Raw genomic sequence first — 18,492 nt, 5'->3', positions numbered from 1 at the left:
TTAATTGGCTGCATTAATGGCTGCATTGAAAAAGAGCAAAAATTAAGAAAATGAGTTTAGAGGAAAAATCATGACAAAATCATATTTGACTATTTGAACGAACGTCCTATGAGTATAGAAATGTCTTCAAAAAACACTGCCAAATAACATTATAACAATTCTCAATGATCAAGTATCAACACGAGATAATATTCATAGTTTTATGACACCGCAATGGTGAGCGAAATGTTGAGAATTCTCACCCCTGCGATGGTAAATGGTGTACATAAACAGATACATCACATTTATATCCAGTTCGTGCATTAGAAAATTCATTAATATTCAAACCTTGAATACAAAAATTCAGATGATACTTCCCATAGGAAAGAAATGAGCCTGCCGCATACTCCTGCGGCAGACTTGCCGCAGATCTGCAGCAGACCTGCCGCAGACAGTCATCTTTTTCACATGCAAATTAGTTTTGCCGCAGACTTGCCGCAGACTTGCCGCATACTCTTTCAGTATGATGAAGAGTCTGTGGCAGGTCTGCCGCAGACTTGCTGCAGACTTGCCGCATACTCTTTCAGTATGATGAAGAGTCTGCGGCAGGTCTGCCGCAGACTTGCTGCAGACTTGCCGCATACTCTATCAGTATGATGAAGGGTCTGCGGCAGGTCTGCCGCAGACTTGCTGCAGACTTGCCGCATACTCTATCAGTATGATGAAGAGTCTGCGGCAGGTCTGCCGCAGACTTGCTGCAGACCTGCCGCAGACTCTTCGTCATGAATATTCATATCTCATATAGACCTGCTGCAGACCTGCCGCATACTCTTTCATATCCAGTACGTGGCAATAAAGTATGCATGTAGAAGAACCAGTGATAAACTGATTGATACTTCTTAATCGATATTGGCAATATCGATATTACCAATTAGGTAATACCAATGTATATCGATATTACCAATTAGGTATATTCTATTCTCAATTGTATTAACTTCATCACATTGATCATTTGAAGTGTATTCAAAAGTAACATTTAAAGTGACACAGGCTCGTACACATATATATACTAAATATGTATATTGTTTCTTGGTTAGTAATCATAGTTTCTTGGTTAGTAATCAATATATCTATTGCTTAAACGTGAATGTAATTGTAACATGATCAGACAAAATAATCTATTGGTTAATAATGGCAAAAGGAAAATAGAAATCACAAAAATGATGTGCATTGTCTTAATTTGCTTAACAAATCATGATAAATGTATTTTTCTGTCACACGTGTAAAGTAATAATGAATATGCATGAGATGATTGGTTTCAATTGGCCCTATTAGACTTTAATGGGATTTCCTGTGGCGGACCTGCCGCAGACTGTTCCTGTGGCATACTGGTATGCGGCAGGTCTGCGGCAGATCTGCGGCAGGTCTGCGGCAGGTCTGCGGCATACTTTTCACTTTCCTATGGGTTACTATCAAAATGTCATTTAATATATATTACAATACCTTGTAATATCCTTATAACGCCTCTGAACGATACATTGATTATTTATCAAAAGCTTTATAACAGCATATTGCATGTATTTAACTAATAGTAATATAAAAGAACATCTTGGATATTCCTAAAAACTACAAATAACATCATCAGGAACCACATGGCATATTAAAATATAAGTTTAACAGTTTTTAAAATCTTTTTCTCTTTTTTTGTATTTCCAGTAAATTTTCCAGTAAATCTTTGTAGTTCAATAGTTTATACCACGTGATCGTTAAGGGCCAAGATGCGATGTCTACAAGATCTGACGTCGCCTTCACGAGACCATACGAGTCTCTTTGATCTTTGGTCATGTGAATTGGTTTACCTTGTGTGCTCCAACTTACAATGACCCTTTGACAGCATTGATCATGTTGATTGTGATAATTATGCTGAATTTATATATCAGTATATTTGTTGCTTCGTAAATGCCTCTGGTGGATTTCACTGACACAACCAAGGAAAGTCGAGATCTAATTCCTTTGCTAGCTGCAGATTAAAGGGACGGTAATAATCTCGAAGTTTTCCTTCTGAGTCATCATCAAGGGTAGGATGCGGACGACCCTTAAGTTTCGGGTTAGCACAGTGATAGAATGGACGCTCGGGAACATGCGCGCAATAGAAACCAGTCTGAGGATTCGCTCTGAAGTGGTCTCTTTTGTAGAACTTGGGAACCCCCAGAAATGTCTCGACACGTTGTAGACTTGGGAGAGGGTCTTCAATGAAAGCTTCACCGTCTAGAATATGTAACTGATCACGACTGTAGACCTCCATCAGACCTCTTAGATCGGTAATGTACTGACCAAAGCGCACAAGTTGTTGTCCATCTCCCAACCGTCCCGTTGATACGTCGATGATAGTATCCTTGATGGACTCACGCAGAACATCACCCTCGTGAGTTATGGGAAATGATTCGTTGCGTGGCAAGCTACCATGGAAGACCTCAATGAGCTTGTGGACATAGTCAGAGACGGCACGAGTGACAGGGTCACGGATGACGACGATGATTTTTAAGTCGTCATCCAGGAAAGCCTTCAAGCGTCGTTTGGATTCAACGCGCGCTATAACATATTGAGAAGTCTCCGTCATGGGAAGCGTGCGCGGGCTTGAATAATAAATGTTATCCTTTGATTGTGATCGAGGTGTGAAGTTGCATATATCGCAGAAGAGTTATCGTTCCACACTTTTTAACACCAATAATCACGGCCTTTGGAAGTCGTTTCTGGCAGTTATTCTTTCTCAAAGTTGTGCTTGGTAACAGATGTTTATCGTGAGAATCATAGCGATAGCAATCTCCTAAAATAAAAGAACGTTCCTTTCCCACATGGTTGTCAGATTTTGAGTAGGATTTGGACTTATTCTTATTATTTCGAGTGTCTGGTAATATGGGAGGAACCTTCCCTGGGCCGATGGGACGGTCTGAAAGCGTTTCTTTTGTTGAATCATTCTTCCTAGGACTCAAGCTTGTTTGTTTTGCAGTTTTGTCGACTCGTTTCATGTCCCAAGGCTTTGGCTCATCGGTGGAAGTGCTAATAGGGCGATGAACTATGATGGTCAGGATATATACAACAACGATGATCGAAATTGCGATGAAGGAATATTTCAATGGAGCTTTTCTAAACGAGGCTGACATCTTGGTCCAAGTGACCGTCGAACGCTGGAAGATGGAGATTAAAAGATTTCAATCTAATAAAATCAGCTATGTACAAAGTTCATCACGTCAGGTTCTGGCTTAACATGTGTCCATCCACATTTTCCTGCAGAAAAGAAAAGAAGAAAAAAATATAAAAGGAAAATCTTTTTTCTAAATGGTGTCTCAGTTTCAAGACTGAGCCTGTCGTGTATTTAAGATTATCAGTTGTGTTTTATAAAGCAGTTTTGATATAGAACTATGATTATAATGATATCACTCATAATTATCATCAACTGCAGAGGACTTGATATGTTTTTAATACTTTTTTTTAAAACTTTTTTTTAATTCCATATTCAGTCAGGGAGCTTTAAATTTCTGGTCTCTTGCTTTGATTCTTATCTTTCCCAGTTAATTACGATTTCTTTGTGTGCTTTTCAGTTACCCCTCATTAAAACGCTTTAAATTATTTACAAACATTATATATTCACATACGCTTAGCCGACTAAAAAACTTAAGACAGTTCGTCGATTCACTCGCAGATGACCCATTTTGAATAATTAATTAATGTTGGGAAAATGAAATATACATTTTTCATGGTCAAATGAAATCAGTGTACACATTACTTTAACAAAGAGGACAATAATGTGTTCAATACATTTTTGCTGTTAAAGAATTTTTATATTTAAAAATTATTGTTTTATAATTTAGTACCATGTTTATCTACTTTGTGCACATTTAGAATGTATATATAATACTCGTTAATATTTTTCTTTGTTTATGCTCTCATACACCGAGAAGGGGTCGATAAACTTATTTATATACCACGTACGAAGATTCTTGAATTTCGTACTCACCGACTCACGTTGTACTTCACTGCGATCTCCAAAATGTATCACCGCCACAGTCGATTTCTTGTTCTTGTCAAACCATAGCCTATCCGATATGCGTCGGGCTTTATGGCAAATATACTGATCGCTTTATGGAGACTGACATCGGCGCGGGCGTCAGCCTTATTTGGTGATCGATCACTTTGATTCAACCAATCAAATATCATCTCCAGGTTCCTCATCGCTCATTGGCTTATTTTGGTCCATGCTACATAAATATTTATGAAAAAGATTTACAAGGGGTTCGTAGATTTTCTACGAACGAAACAATGTACATAAAAGAAAATAAACTTTTCGCATGCACCAGTGATGATAGGCGCTCGGGCTGACGAACGCGCCGATGTCAGTCTCCATATTACCCGATTAGTACTGGTAAAGCCCGACGCATATCGGATAGGCTAGTAAAACCACTGACGCATATCGGCAGAAAAGTTCAATCCTTGGCTATTATTCTTTCATGAAAATGTATAATTTTGTCCATCTACCTCATACACGCAAACTCAGTGTTGAGCAATAATCGTAAAAACAGAGACTGTTCTTTCCGTCGTCTCACCGGCCCAATTCCGATATAACTGCAGTAATGTAAGTGTTTTAATTGAGTGGGTCGCGAGGGGGGGGGGGGGGGGGTCTCAGGGGTTCGACCCCAACAAAAATCAAGACCCCATTTTTTTATAGTATAAATGACTTTATGCGAGCCACATGTAGAAACTGAATGCTAGAACTCCAACCCCCAAAGCCCGACCCCTTCCTAATTATTTTCCTCGCCTGGACAACCACTGGACACAAAGTACAAGAATTTGAATTCCTTATAAGACAGGACTGAGGCTCATTCCCATGTCGATCAGTATGGATATCATTTCATTATCTTCAGATTCGTATCAAGAGATGGGAATAGTATAGGCTCTGGGGGGTGTTTCACAAAGATTTTAAGTCAAACTTAACTCTAAGTCGGACCCACATAATGGAGAGCCATTGGTAGCTTTATAGTAACATATATTCAAAAGCAAAAATTCAAGTATTTTAAACTTTTCATAAATTCCAAATCAAGAACATGAAATCTCCCATGATAATAGAAGATATGAACGATTTGAATCAACATTTTATGCCTTTTAAAATAACTTTTACAAAATATTTTCAAGGATGCTAACGGCTGTCCATAACTGTTAAGCCCAACTTAGAGATAAGTTCAACTTAGGATCTTTGTGAAACACCACCCAGGAAGGGTATACGATGAAAGAATGGTTGTGTACAAGACGAAAAAAGGATGAAAATCAAGAGAGTGACAGAGTGACAGAGAGAGAGAGAGAGAGAAAAAAAGACAGATAGAGTGTGTGTGTGAGAGAGAGAGGGATATATATACAGAGAGAGATACAGAGAGAGTTACAGAGAGAGATACATACAGAGAGATATATATATATATATAAGTTGAAAAGAGAGAGAGAGAGAGAGAGAGATACATAAAAAAAAATGCACGAGAAAGAATATCTTGCAATAGGCAATTACATCTCCAAACTGTTTTATTCAGAACCTTTGTTGCGACACCATTCGTCTTTTTAGGCTGATACTCTTTATCATATAAACTGTAATTGTGCCGTCTTACTACTAGTATTTAGCATATTTGAAAAATACTAGTAAATATTGAATTGATTGAACATCATTTCGTAAGCGCATTTTACCACTATGCATTATGAATGTTCTTTATCAATGTTGTTAGACGAGTTGAAATTTGATCATGTAAAAGCGGGCTAAACTGTTGATAACCAAATGGACTTTCACAACTCCTGGTTTTCATAAATTTGTTTCTACGTCAGAGCAAGTAGCTTGATTGTGATATCATACAGAAAGTACACTGTGACCCGCCGATAATCCATTGAAAGCCCTAATATTATCGTCAATTTACACGTGCGATCATTTTCTAATGGCCAACCGCTAGCAGCGATCGGGTATTCAGGTTTTTTTCTCCATTTTTAAAGGGATCGTTTAACAATGTTAAATCTGAGATACACGGCCCTACGTGTTATCAGTGTCTGTGATATGGTGTAATATTGAAGCCCTAAAAAAATTGCGCTTCAAAATGATCAAAAAGTGCCTCAAAAAAGCAAAAATCTTTGAGTGACCGGTTTTACCATACTCGTTTTCCCCAATAGACTGTAGTGTTATGAAAACCGTCAGGCGAACGGTTTTCAAAATTTGTAATTCCAATCATAAATATCTTGATAATCAGACAGGCGATCGGCTTGTAAAAGTCATGGGGCTCCTGACTGACCTTAAGGTTTATTATTATAATATTTAATATTTGTAATCGACAACTAGTTATTTGATTTGTTTTGTTTTGTTTATGTATGTGAGACATGAGTACATTAAACGCCATTTTACCTACTATTATGATGATCCACTATAAGTTACGATGATACTATGTGTATATGATGTTTTAATCAAAATGAAAAGGATCAATAAAACATCAAATACAAAAAATAAAAATATAAATCATTTTACTTACCCCCATGGCATTATTTTACTTACCCCCATGGCATTATTTTACTTACCCCCATGGCATTATTTTATCTACCCCCATGGCATTATTTCAATTACCCCCATGGCATTATTTTACTTACCCCCATGGCATTATTTTACTTACCCCCATGGCATTATTTTATCTACCCCCATGGCATTATTTTAATTATCCCCATGGCATTATTTTACTTACCCCCATGGCATTATTTTACTTACCCCCATGGCATTATTTTATCTACCCCCATGGCAATACCCCCATGGCATTATTTTACTTTATACCCCCATGGCATTATTTTACTTACCCCCATGGCATTATTTTACTTACCCCCATGGCATTATTTTATCTACCCCCATGGCATTATTTTAATTACCCCCATGGCATTATTTTACTTACCCCCATGGCATTATTTTACTTACCCCCATGGCATTATTTTATCTACCCCCATGGCATTATTTTAATTATCCCCATGGCATTATTTTACTTACCCCCATGGCATTATTTTACTTACCCCCATGGCATTATTTTATCTACCCCCATGGCAATACCCCCATGGCATTATTTTACTTTATACGCCCATGGCATTATTTTACTTACCCCCATGGCATTATTTTATCTACCCCCATGGCAATACCCCCATGGCATTATTTTACTTTATACCCCCATGGCATTATTTTACTTACCCCCATGGCATTATTTTATCTACCCACATGGCAATACCCCCATGGCACTATTTTATTTATCCCCATGGCAATACCCCCATGGCATTATTTTACTTACATCCATATTATTATTTTACTTACCCCCATGGCATTATTTTATCTACCCCCATGGCAATACCCCCATGGCATTATTTTACTTTATACCCCCATGGCATTATTTTACTTACCCCCATGGCATTATTTTATCTACCCCCATGGCAATACCCCCATGGCACTATTTTATTTATCCCCATGGCAATACCCCCATGGCATTATTTTACTTACATCCATATTATTTTTTTACTTACCCCTTGGCATTATTTTACTTACTCCAATGTCATTATTCTCCTTATTATTATGGGGGGGGGGGGGCAAAGAGAGATAAGCATTTCGTCACGAGAAGGAAAATCGTATTCTTATAAATCAAGTACCATTATGAAAATACACTAGGCATAAGCTTTGGAATTCCCTTTCTGTTGAACTTAAATTTAGCCCATCACTTAACTCTTTTAAAAGAAAACATAGAAAATATATAATTAGCTCCTACTGTCATGACTATTGATTAACTTATTCTGTTTTATAATGTTTGTTGCACTTATGGGCCCGAATTCACAAAGGAGGTCTGTCGACAAACCTCCTTTGCGAATTCGGGCCCATGGCGTTCGTTTATATTCTGTTTGATTTTACTTGTTTGGTTTGTTAAGTTATGTTCTGCGCTTGTAGTACTTTATCGTCCAATTTATAATTTGTTAGGGTTCTACCTCGAAATGGTCTTTGCGGGTTTATTATCATCCTTCATTTCTCCTTCAATACAATACTCAGTTAATGACTCCCCGATTACATCAATATCAATATTCAGCCGGCTTTTATTCGAGTTGTATCTTCTTGAACAATCTTGTTACATAATGCCATATAATAAATGTTTTGAACATCAAATAATTTCAGTTTTTAAATGCGAAAGATTTAGCTCATTGTTTTTTTTTTTTAAATATAAAATAATTTCATATAATGTAAATATTTTTTTTTAATGAATAATTTCAATATCAGTGGTGAACGTTTACACCTATGATAATAATAATAATAATAATAATAATAATAATAATAATAATAATAATAATAGCTAGTTCTTATATAGCACTTTTCAGGACCGAATGCCCTCTCAAAGCGCGTTACAGATATCCTGACGGTATATGTGCGTCCCGGAAAAGACGAAACCGAGAATTATCGATGATTTATCATAACTTAATCACAATTATATTTAATAAATGACACATATTTGTAAAGCTTAGACCCTCTTAATTTATTTGATGCAACCCATATGATGCATATTTCACGTATGAGTGATTAAAAACAATTTGAACAGAGGAAACCAAAATGTCATTTGGCGGGCGGTATTTGAATTTCAAAGAGAAAATCACATTTCTATAAACACCTCTATCAGGAAAAATGAGCAAGTAATAACAAAGTTCTGTTTGTTTAAAGTAATGCTTGCGTTTCCATAATTTGAATAAACGAGTTCGTTTTCACTGGCTGCCTGCCGTAGCACCAAACAGAGTTGACAAAAGACTCAACTCCGTTTTGTTGACGATCAGCCATGCAAAATGAAGACTCAAGACATGATGCATAGCTGATCGTCAACGAAACATGCGGTCCACACCCACTCACCCCTTATCTTTATATAATCTTGTCCATGTAGTTCATAATTCTACCCTTGTGCTTCCACATTGCGTCTTATAATTACGTTGATACCTGTTCTCTTCCGTATTTTCCGTAGACACAATAAATATTTTTTTTTATTGAATAACATGTTCACTTGTATAATTATTTCTGTGTACTTTTTAAAATGTTGTTTGTAATTTACTTATTGTACATAATATTATATTTTTTTTGAAAATGGAAATAAAACTTGCAACTTGAAACATGTTGATTATTTTGCTTAATTGTTTTCTTTTTCAGGTATGACGCAGGCTTGGTCCTAAGCTAGGAGAAGGCTTAATTAGAAGGGACAAAAATAGAAACAATGATATTGTGGGTAATGTTTTACCACACGCTCTATTGTTGCAATATACATGTAAATATGCTCATCTGACCATAATTAAATGCCTCAGACCCCAGAGTTTCCGGGGGCTCCGCCCATGGATCCCCGCTGGGGCAAATTAAGCCCCTTGACCCGACGCCAATTTACGCTCCACTCGCTTCCCTCGCTGTACGCTCTACCTGATCGTTAATGCACCACTTTGAAAAAACGTTCCGCGCGGCCTGCATGTAACATTTAAGAGTGGTGGAATGCCGATTTTTCTTCTCCCCCCCCCCCCAAACGTTTTTGCTGTGAGAATTCTTTTTTTTTTTTACCAGAACTCAAGTTTATCTTTAAACAAAAGTATGTTGTTCTCATTTTCACTTTGTCTTTCACCTTGTGCCGCCCGGGAAGTGCCCTCTTCCACCCCCCCCCCCCCCCCCGTAGATACGCAACTGCAGACCGTGTAATGATGCCAGCCAAGTCACCAATATATCTCCAATAATTATATCGAATTTAATGACCATTGCTTAAATAATAAAGGCTATAATCATGGACCTATTACGAATGGACATTCAACGTGATTCTTTCTTTGATCCAATAATAGTCACCGCCTTCTGATTATGTGCATCTTAATGAGAACATTCAGCTGTTTTAACAATAACGACTGCGTATGCATTTTCGGGCATTGACAAAGGAGCAGTTTCCCTCTCTTGGGTTTTGTTGGGATGGTGTGCTCTGTAAGAATATGTCTTCAATAAAAAAAATCCCCAATGGGGAGCAGCAAAGTTGAAAAGCAGATGATTTTGGTGATATGAAATTTATTATTACTGATTTGCACACTTTGCACGCACCAATGACCTTATAAAACAATTCGATGGCCATGATCTTTATAAGCCCTGCACGTTGTAATTCTGGAATATTATGAGGAAATTGGGGAAAACGGGATTTTAAATCACAGACAATTCAAACAAAACCTATCTGGTGATATCAACATGTTTTTCAAAAATAGAACACAGTACACGGAACAACAATTTCCTATTATTAACCAGAACTGCACATCGATTTCCAATGATTAAAGCGATTTATTATCTTCTGCGCATGTAGATTAACATGTTAAACATCACTATCTTGATTCTGTCCCGGCTTTTTGGCGTTGGACCTCATGAGATCAAAGTGAAGAAATATGAACGGAATGTTATTGAGACGACATTGACGGAGACAATCACAATGAATTCGTTAAGAAAACGATGAATGTCCATTCGAATACGTCCATGTTATAATCAAACAAGGACAGTTGACAAAACTAAACGAAGATGGTGATGTAGAAATAACGGTTTGAGAAATCCTGATGTATCCCTGATATAACATACAAATGTTGATGAAATAATATATTACAAGATACCTTATAATCATCATAACAACAAGTTTTGGTAATCCATCTATAATACAGTATGGTAACGGAAATAAAATATGACAGAAAACCCGCAACCATAAACAAATTGGGTATTAAGCAAACATGTCAATAACACATTAGATTGATGCAAAGAAACTTTTAATCTCATTCAATTCAATCAAAAGTGGTTTATTAGACAACAAGTTTTGCAGCAATAAGCTGGATTAGAAATAACATGAAAGTTCAAATTGCGTAAAGAAATCTATTATACAAATCGGTTTAAAATAAACCCTGTCTAATTACTATACAACTCTTGATAGATACATACCGTGCTTATTTTTAATAATACAATATAACAAAATATGTAAAAAGTAAGTACGAATTATAACACTTAATTAATAAGACCGACTACTCCATGAAATAAAAGCGTAAAACTGTTACCTGAAATTCAAAGAAAGTTCATAAATTAATTATGTTTGACATCGTTTATCGTGGTTACATAACATGGAATATCAGGCACCCTTCCCCCCCCCCCCATTTTTCTCTTTCTCTCTCTCTCTATGATTTAATAATTAATAAAACAAAAATCATAAGCAGATTTAATGACGTATTTACAAAATCCCCTTTTTGTAATCTAACTTGACATAATCATCATTCATGGCTTCGTCCAGCATTGACTGTGAAATCTGAGGGAAATATTTGGCAAAAGCCTCTTTGATCTCTTTACGAGACCTGAAATAGGACTTCGAAATGCATCCAGGCTCATTCTCTATTAATAGAGTAGTGTTACTGATACAAACAAAGCGACCGTCAGGAAACGCCATGCATCTGAGGCTGGTTAGAAAGAAATGTCTAGGCATATCATCAATGCTGACATATCTCGGTGTCATGCTGGGTTTAAAGTGGGCTACCTCGACACCTTTCTTGAAATTAATGCGGATAAATCGGTACCAACCATCGGTGACAGGAAAGGCTTCCATGGTCTGCTTGGCCGGGTGACCGTCGACTTGATGCAAACAAAATATGACGTCATCTTGGCGGGAAAACTTGAAACGCAGGAAGGACTCGTGGTACACAGGTGACTCGTCCTTGAAGTCGAAGGGAACTGCGCAAAAATACGGATTCCCGTTCCCGACGTCGGCGTAATGCCTGCTGCCCTCACTTGTCAAATTGTGGACGATTACGGCGGCATGGTCGCTGGGTTCTTCGATGTCGCAAGCGATAAGCGTGACATCAAAACCCAAAGCTTGGAGGAGGAGATAGAAGAAGACATTCTGTTGGTAACAAAGTCCGCCTATCTTATCGGTAAGAATATCCTGCTTGATCTCGGCTACGGTAGGAACATGTCTCTTGCGGTGGGGCGTGGCAATATTTTTGAGGTTCTGGAACGGGATGTGATGGAAATACGCTCTAAGGAGGTCTTGAAGAAAGTCCTTTGGACTCGCCTCGAACTTGGTGGACGGCGCAGGGATGCACAGGGCATCACGCACGAAGTCAAAGGCTTCTTCCGGTGTAATCATCGTTTCATCTGTGGATCCCGACATTCTCTGAGGTATCAAAAAAGAAAAGAACGGAGAACTATTTCGTTACATTTTATCAATATGCCTATTTCATCTTTAGACCTCATCGTTCGTAATCAAACACATTCCTCAACTTAAGCAGGGCTCCCACTTAGCCGAGTTGTATTGGCGAGTAATGGCGAGTTGTATTGAGTTGCCTCAAAGAGGCAATCGCAGTACTCGCAAATACCTCTTCTTGTAACTCGGGATAACGCGCGACACCTTGGTATGGCTCGGCGTCACTTTTTACAACATTCCACGGCTCTCCTCGAAGTCGCGAGCAGTTCCAAAATTTTGAACATGTTCAAAATTTTCCCTGATTCGCTCTCACTCGAGGTGAACTTGCTTACACTCGTAGTATACTCGCATTACTCGTAACAAGCTTGCACTGCACTCTTCATAACTCGTAGCAACACGCCACCTTCAAGTATATGTGAGTGCTATTCGAGTTTCCAAGAGTGGAGTACGAGCACGGTGATCGTGCTGCGAGTTACCTACGATATTAACGCGAGATTAGATCGAGTACGCAGACTTCAGGCGAGTTTCGTATGAGCATGAGCAGAGTGCAGGGCGAACATGACGAGCTTCACGAGCGCACCATGATACGTCAGCTGGCCTACAATTATGCAGAGGATCAAGGGCAGTTATTCCTCCGACATAATCAGCAAATATGCTTCTGGCATCCATCTTTATTTTAGAGAGCACCAAAATCAGAGGCAACCCTCTCCGGGGGGGGGGCTGGTGAGCAGGGAGTAGGCAGGGGGCACAGTGCCCCCACTTTTTCAAGTACTCGAAATGTGCCCCTTTTTACATACGAAAAGTGGCCCTTTATCTTTGACAAGTGCCCCTATTAACTTGTGGAATTGCCCCTACCCCTTTTTACCTCTTACAAGTGTCCCTTTTATTTCGATAAGTGCCCTTTTTCCTTCGACAAGTTCCCATTTTCCTTTGCGATAAGTGCCCCTTTTCACTTTTGATAAGTGCCCCCTTTACCTCTGATAATTTACCTTATTAAAATCTGAGATGTGCCTCTTTTATTTTGACAAGTGCCCCTTTTCCTTTGTAAGCAGTGCCCCTTCCCCCGTTAATAACTATCCCCTTTTAAACTCGGATACGCGCACCCTATATTTTCACATGTTCACTTTTTCATTTCTAATAAGGTACCTATCCCCTTTTTATAAAAGCCCCTTTTCACCTCTTATAAATGCCCTTATCAAAATCAGATGGGGGCCCCTTTTCCGTCGACAAATGCCCATTTCCTATTTTTATGAGTGCCTTTTTTCATCCCTGGTGAGTGCCTCTTTCAGAAGGTGTAAGAAGTGCCTCATTTTCACTTCTGATAATTACTCTTTGTACTTTGACACGAGCTCCTTTTCTTTTCTGATAAGTGTCCCCTTTTCCTCTCATCACTAAAACGCGCCCCTAATTTCAAGCGACTAACAGCACCTCCTCCTAAAGTTCACTCGCTCCGCTCGCTCGCGTTTATAGATGATATACTAATGTTAATTATCAAAGGTATTTTCAGTCTAGCTTCCGTTATAAAAAAAATATGCATATAACCCCATCAGGATAGGGTATTTTGCATTTTATAAGATGTAATTTTTCGCACTGCGACCTCACAAATCTACAAATTTCCCCGCTCCATTCGCTCGGTCGCAAATAATTTTGAGGACCATCACACTCAACTGCATAGTAATATGATGCCTAAACAATATTTTGTAATGTGTGCAAAGTGAAACAAATATTGAAATTATCCCTGATAATGTAATCACAATGTAAGGGTATATACCAATGTCTCAAAACATTGTTTATTTTCGCTTTGAGATTTCCCTTTGAAGGCGCCCTTTTTTCTTGGTGCCCACTCCCCCCTCCAACTTCGGAAGTCGCTTGGCCGCCCCTGGCCAAAATGATGCATTTCCCGCCCCTTGATCGCATATGAATTGTAAAAATCTCTTATTACTCGTTAGAAGATCTTGATAACTTGTTGGTAGATCGGTACAAGTCGTACACAAGTCATAGTAACTCATACCGAGCTCGCGTAAGTCGTACATCCATCGCAGGAAGCTCGATAATGCGTCGTATGATAATTCATGCAAATACCATACAAATTAGTAAATTTCAAGCGAGTTCTCGCGAATTTACGCGAGTTCAACCTCGCGCCAGCTCCCCAAACTCGGGGCTCCAACTCGGCCAAGTGGGAGCCCTGCTTTAGATTGGGCGCATGGACCTAACTTACAGGAGCTATATTGATCAGAAAGATCAATGCCTACGTTAGATGGAATCCAAGAGAAAAAGAAAAAGGATTTTCATATATTTATGTTGCTTTTACTGTGCGTTCAGGCGAGTGGTGGCGCACTTTTACTTTAAGTATCTGTAACATTGTGCAAATTGTATTGTGAAGTTCGTTGAACACTCTCGTCACTAAAGTGCAATTTAGCAAAATACGTCAACCAACCAATGTTGCATGTTTAACCACACAGAATAATATCGAAGGAAATCCGTTCGCGTGCTTAAAGATATGGACCGGTGGTGGTAAAATTGCCAAATATCCATTTAATATTATTTATACTTCAACCTAAATTCGCAAAAAACAGAAATATATGCCCAAATGTTCAATGTTGAAGTGCATTCGCGACATTCTATCCAGGCCGGATCAATATGATAATTTACCAAATACATTACTAATAGGCGGCTTCCCGGTAAAATTTGTATTATCACGTATTATTCAAAACATATTTTTTCACATGATTGATAATAAGAGCTTTCATTTAATTTTTTGAGAGGCCGGGGGCGTTTCCAAAACTGCCCGCCCGCCCAATTAAGACACAACAGTCGTCTGGTCTATATAACACCGAGTGAAATAGATCTAAATGGGGTAAATCAGTTCAAAGCTGCTTTAATACTGAGCATAAAAAGAAAACACTGAACACAGATTCTGAGGGACGTTCATTGCAATTCTAGAATCAAAATTTAACACAAAAGTCATAAAGAAATATTATTAAACCAATACGTTTTCCGAACCTAAATGCGGTTTATAAGTTCCACTCAAAATCTACTATTCACTAAGTTTTATTCGAGGAAGGGCTGAGCCGGGGGAGGAGGGGGGGGGGGGTGGTCACTCCCAACATGACAGGCTACGCATCCACGTCCAGAAAAAGCGGGTGTCTTTTTCAGCTACATGTATATGGCGTCGTCGACGTTTTTCTTAAAAAGGATTTTTTTTCAAGCACTGATCGCACCCCTCCCCCCCCCCCCCCCAAAAAAGGATACCTTTCAGGTTCACTTGTTTCGACGTCTTCGGTTAATGTGCGATACAGACGCCATTACGGTCCATTTTCAGAGGTTGATGGACATGGGTGGGTAGCACTCGGTGTATGAGAGTGACCCCCCCCCCCCCCCGGATACCGAGATTTGAATATTATTACTTAGTTCTCAAATCTGACTTTCATAACCTACAATTAGAGCAAATTGGCAAATTTAAATTTTGTCTGAAATGTGTAGTATAAGTTGAGGGGGTCTACTCTAACATTTTAAGTGGGAAATGAGAAGGAATGGTTTATTGATGACCTCTATGATATCAGAGATCGAAGAGCGCCATCTACAAAACCTTGATCAGCAAACAACAACAGACTTCACTACTTAGGCCTATAGTGTAAGAGTTCAAAAGGAGGTGACGCAAAAGGAAATCATTGTACCATCAACATATTTTGTAATCAAGTTGTTCCCAATAACCAAGAGATTTTGTTTCCATCATTCAACGACACTTCCAAGGTCCATTTTATAGTGAAAACTAATTTGATTAGTATATTCTGTCTTGTTTGTAGATCCTTTTAAGAGGGCAATTCCATTAGTTTAGTGTCATAATCTCAAAGAACGATTTCCATTGCTTGAAACCCACGACCATGACCGGTATATAAACGATGGTCCGCCGCCACCCTTTGGACTTTGGACTTTGATTATTTCACCCTAAAAAGGCCGGGCTATTTGAGGTCTTAGTACGGCCGGGGGGGGGGGGCATTATGATCCCCTTAAGATCTCGGCCGCAAAGAGGCCGATCGGCGCGAAAATTTGCACCCATGTCAAGTGAAGTGTATAGAATAATATGATAATTTCAATTTTTTGAAAAATTCACTCATTTGCATATTTATGGTAATTTATGCAAATAAAGTCATAAAAATCACATTTTTACCCATTATATTATTCATATTTAAGCATTCTTTTTCACTACATATATTCATTAGACCATTCTGAATAATAATACGACAACAAATTTGGAAGAGCCAGCTTATTCCTTATGTTATCCCTTGTTTTGATAATTTCTTATGTATTTCACTGTTTTTTTAACTTATGTATTTCATTGTTTTTGTTGTTTTATTTCATTTTTTACTACAATTGACTCCCTAAACAACCACCTAAACTTGAAACAAGACCCAATTACCCATGTTTGATCTGTTTTGAGGAAAAATGACTTTTCCATATGTTTTGTACACAAATCACGAAAATGAGCGATTTTCGGGCTGACATGCAAAGACAAAAGGTCACGTGACCTTGTAACCGTAGGTCCGATTTTCAAAAAAAATCTTTTCAAAGTTGCGCAAGACTCGAAAGAAAAAAAATCAGCGAGCGGCGGGGCGCCATCCATATGCGTTCCCGAGCAATCGGAAAATTCGTGGAGGGGGGGGGGGCATAATGCCCCCCGGCCTTATTAGGGTTAAACATAAATTTCAGCTCATTACATAGGCTTCACATTGTGCCAATATGTTAATATATAAATTTTAACCTGACTTTCGGTTTAAGCTCGACGGCTTCGCCATGGTTGCATGGTAAATAGTGATAGTAAAATAGTAAATAATGGTAAATAGTGCATCGAGTGTCGGATTCCCCCCTACTTCCCCTTCTTCTTCTTCTTCGTCGTCGTCTTCTTCTTCTTCTTCTTCTTCTTCTTCTCCTTCTTCTCCTTCTTCTCCTTCTTCCTCCTCCTCCTTCTTCTTCTTCTTCTTTCTCTTCTTCCTCTTCTTCTTCTTCTTCTTCTTCTTCTTCTTCTCTCATCAAAGACTATTATTGTAGTATGTTTTGCTTGTATAATCAAACCTGTTTTAGTGGCCATCTCTCAATAAAGACCACCTGTGTATAGTGGCCATGCACTTTTCCTCCCTCGACAGAGAAACGTGTGATGTGAAATGTACCTGTTTAGAAAGGCCACCTGTCTCAGTGGCTTTTTCTGTTTCCCTTCGGTGGCCTTAATAGATTCAGGTTTTACTGTAATTGTTTTCTTAGAGACGTGTATCAATCAGACATAAGTCTGTCACATATTATTTCGTCTGTCATCCCTCTTGACTCCCAATACAAACAAATAACACAATAATACACTTCAATTATTGTGGGATAGCCTGACGACTACTGAGAGCCGGCCGTTTATTCAGTATGAATGTTTAACAAACATTTCTTCTCGTTTCCTTCACTGGAAACCGGACCGACTATGGTCCAGGATTGAAAAAAAAACAGAGGTAAAACTCAACGAGCATAAAAACTCTGAAAAACCTTATTAAAACACAGTCATGTCGTAACATAACATGACACAATGCACTTTTATTGTAAATAACAATTGTCTCGTTGAAAGTTCAAGCTAGAATGATTCAATAACACACTAATTGATGCCACGCCCTGGTCTCCGTGGCAGAATTAGCTCGGACACCTGTACGAGCTACCTATGCAAATTACATTCCATCGGGGCACGGTTCCGGACCCAACATAAGTATACAAACAACATTTGCCCGCTATACAATCGTACCGCAGACAAATAATATTACTTACCTCTATCATCCGATACTGAAAGACACAGGTTCTGGACCAGAGTTAGATTGAGTAGACGAAGACAGAGATCTGAGTTTAGCCTGTCCCTATATAACACCAGCGCCCAGCGGTATACAGCTAAACCAATTCACATCGAAATCAGCGTTGTTCATGCATGCAAATATTCCGGGGTCACTCCAAACATGACGTTTTCCCAAGCATTGATCGCACACACAAAACACAAAGAGGGTGCCTTTTCGGGTTCACATGTTTCGACGTGTCTGATACGCCATTATATAGGGTCATTTTAGAAAAGGTGCGATACGCCAACAGGGTCCATTTCAGAGGTTGATGGGCACGGCTGGGTAGCACTTGTGTATGAGAGTGACCCCCCCCCCCCCCCGCCCAGGAAACTTTAAGCGGGTGTTTAATATCAACATTACATATATGATTTGATTATGATATGGTATGGTATGATATGATA

General features: G+C 38.7%; 2 protein-coding genes across 2 annotated transcripts; both read right to left on the bottom strand.

The window, feature by feature from the left end:
- Window positions 1–1,954: 1,954 nt before the first annotated feature.
- On the bottom strand, window positions 1,955–2,599 carry LOC115926912 (heparan sulfate glucosamine 3-O-sulfotransferase 2-like). The gene has a single exon (XM_030992528.1). The coding sequence runs from the start codon at window positions 2,597–2,599 to the stop codon at window positions 1,955–1,957; it is 645 nt and encodes a 214-aa protein (XP_030848388.1).
- An 8,194-nt stretch (window positions 2,600–10,793) lies between these two features.
- LOC115918816 lies at window positions 10,794–18,223 on the bottom strand. The gene is made up of 2 exons (XM_030991473.1): window positions 18,030–18,223; window positions 10,794–12,203 (listed from the first exon to the last, which is right to left on the bottom strand). The coding sequence occupies exons 1-2, from the start codon at window positions 18,036–18,038 to the stop codon at window positions 11,268–11,270; spliced, it is 945 nt and encodes a 314-aa protein (XP_030847333.1). The 5' UTR covers window positions 18,039–18,223; the 3' UTR covers window positions 10,794–11,267.
- Window positions 18,224–18,492: the final 269 nt, after the last annotated feature.

The sequence above is a fragment of the Strongylocentrotus purpuratus genome, unplaced genomic scaffold, assembly GCF_000002235.5.
Source record: "Strongylocentrotus purpuratus isolate Spur 01 unplaced genomic scaffold, Spur_5.0 spur5_scaffold_2, whole genome shotgun sequence".
NCBI classification, from domain to species: Eukaryota; Metazoa; Echinodermata; class Echinoidea; order Camarodonta; family Strongylocentrotidae; genus Strongylocentrotus; species Strongylocentrotus purpuratus.
The sequence above is the reverse complement of the archived record's forward strand: the minus strand, read 5'-3'. Positions and strand labels throughout refer to the sequence as shown.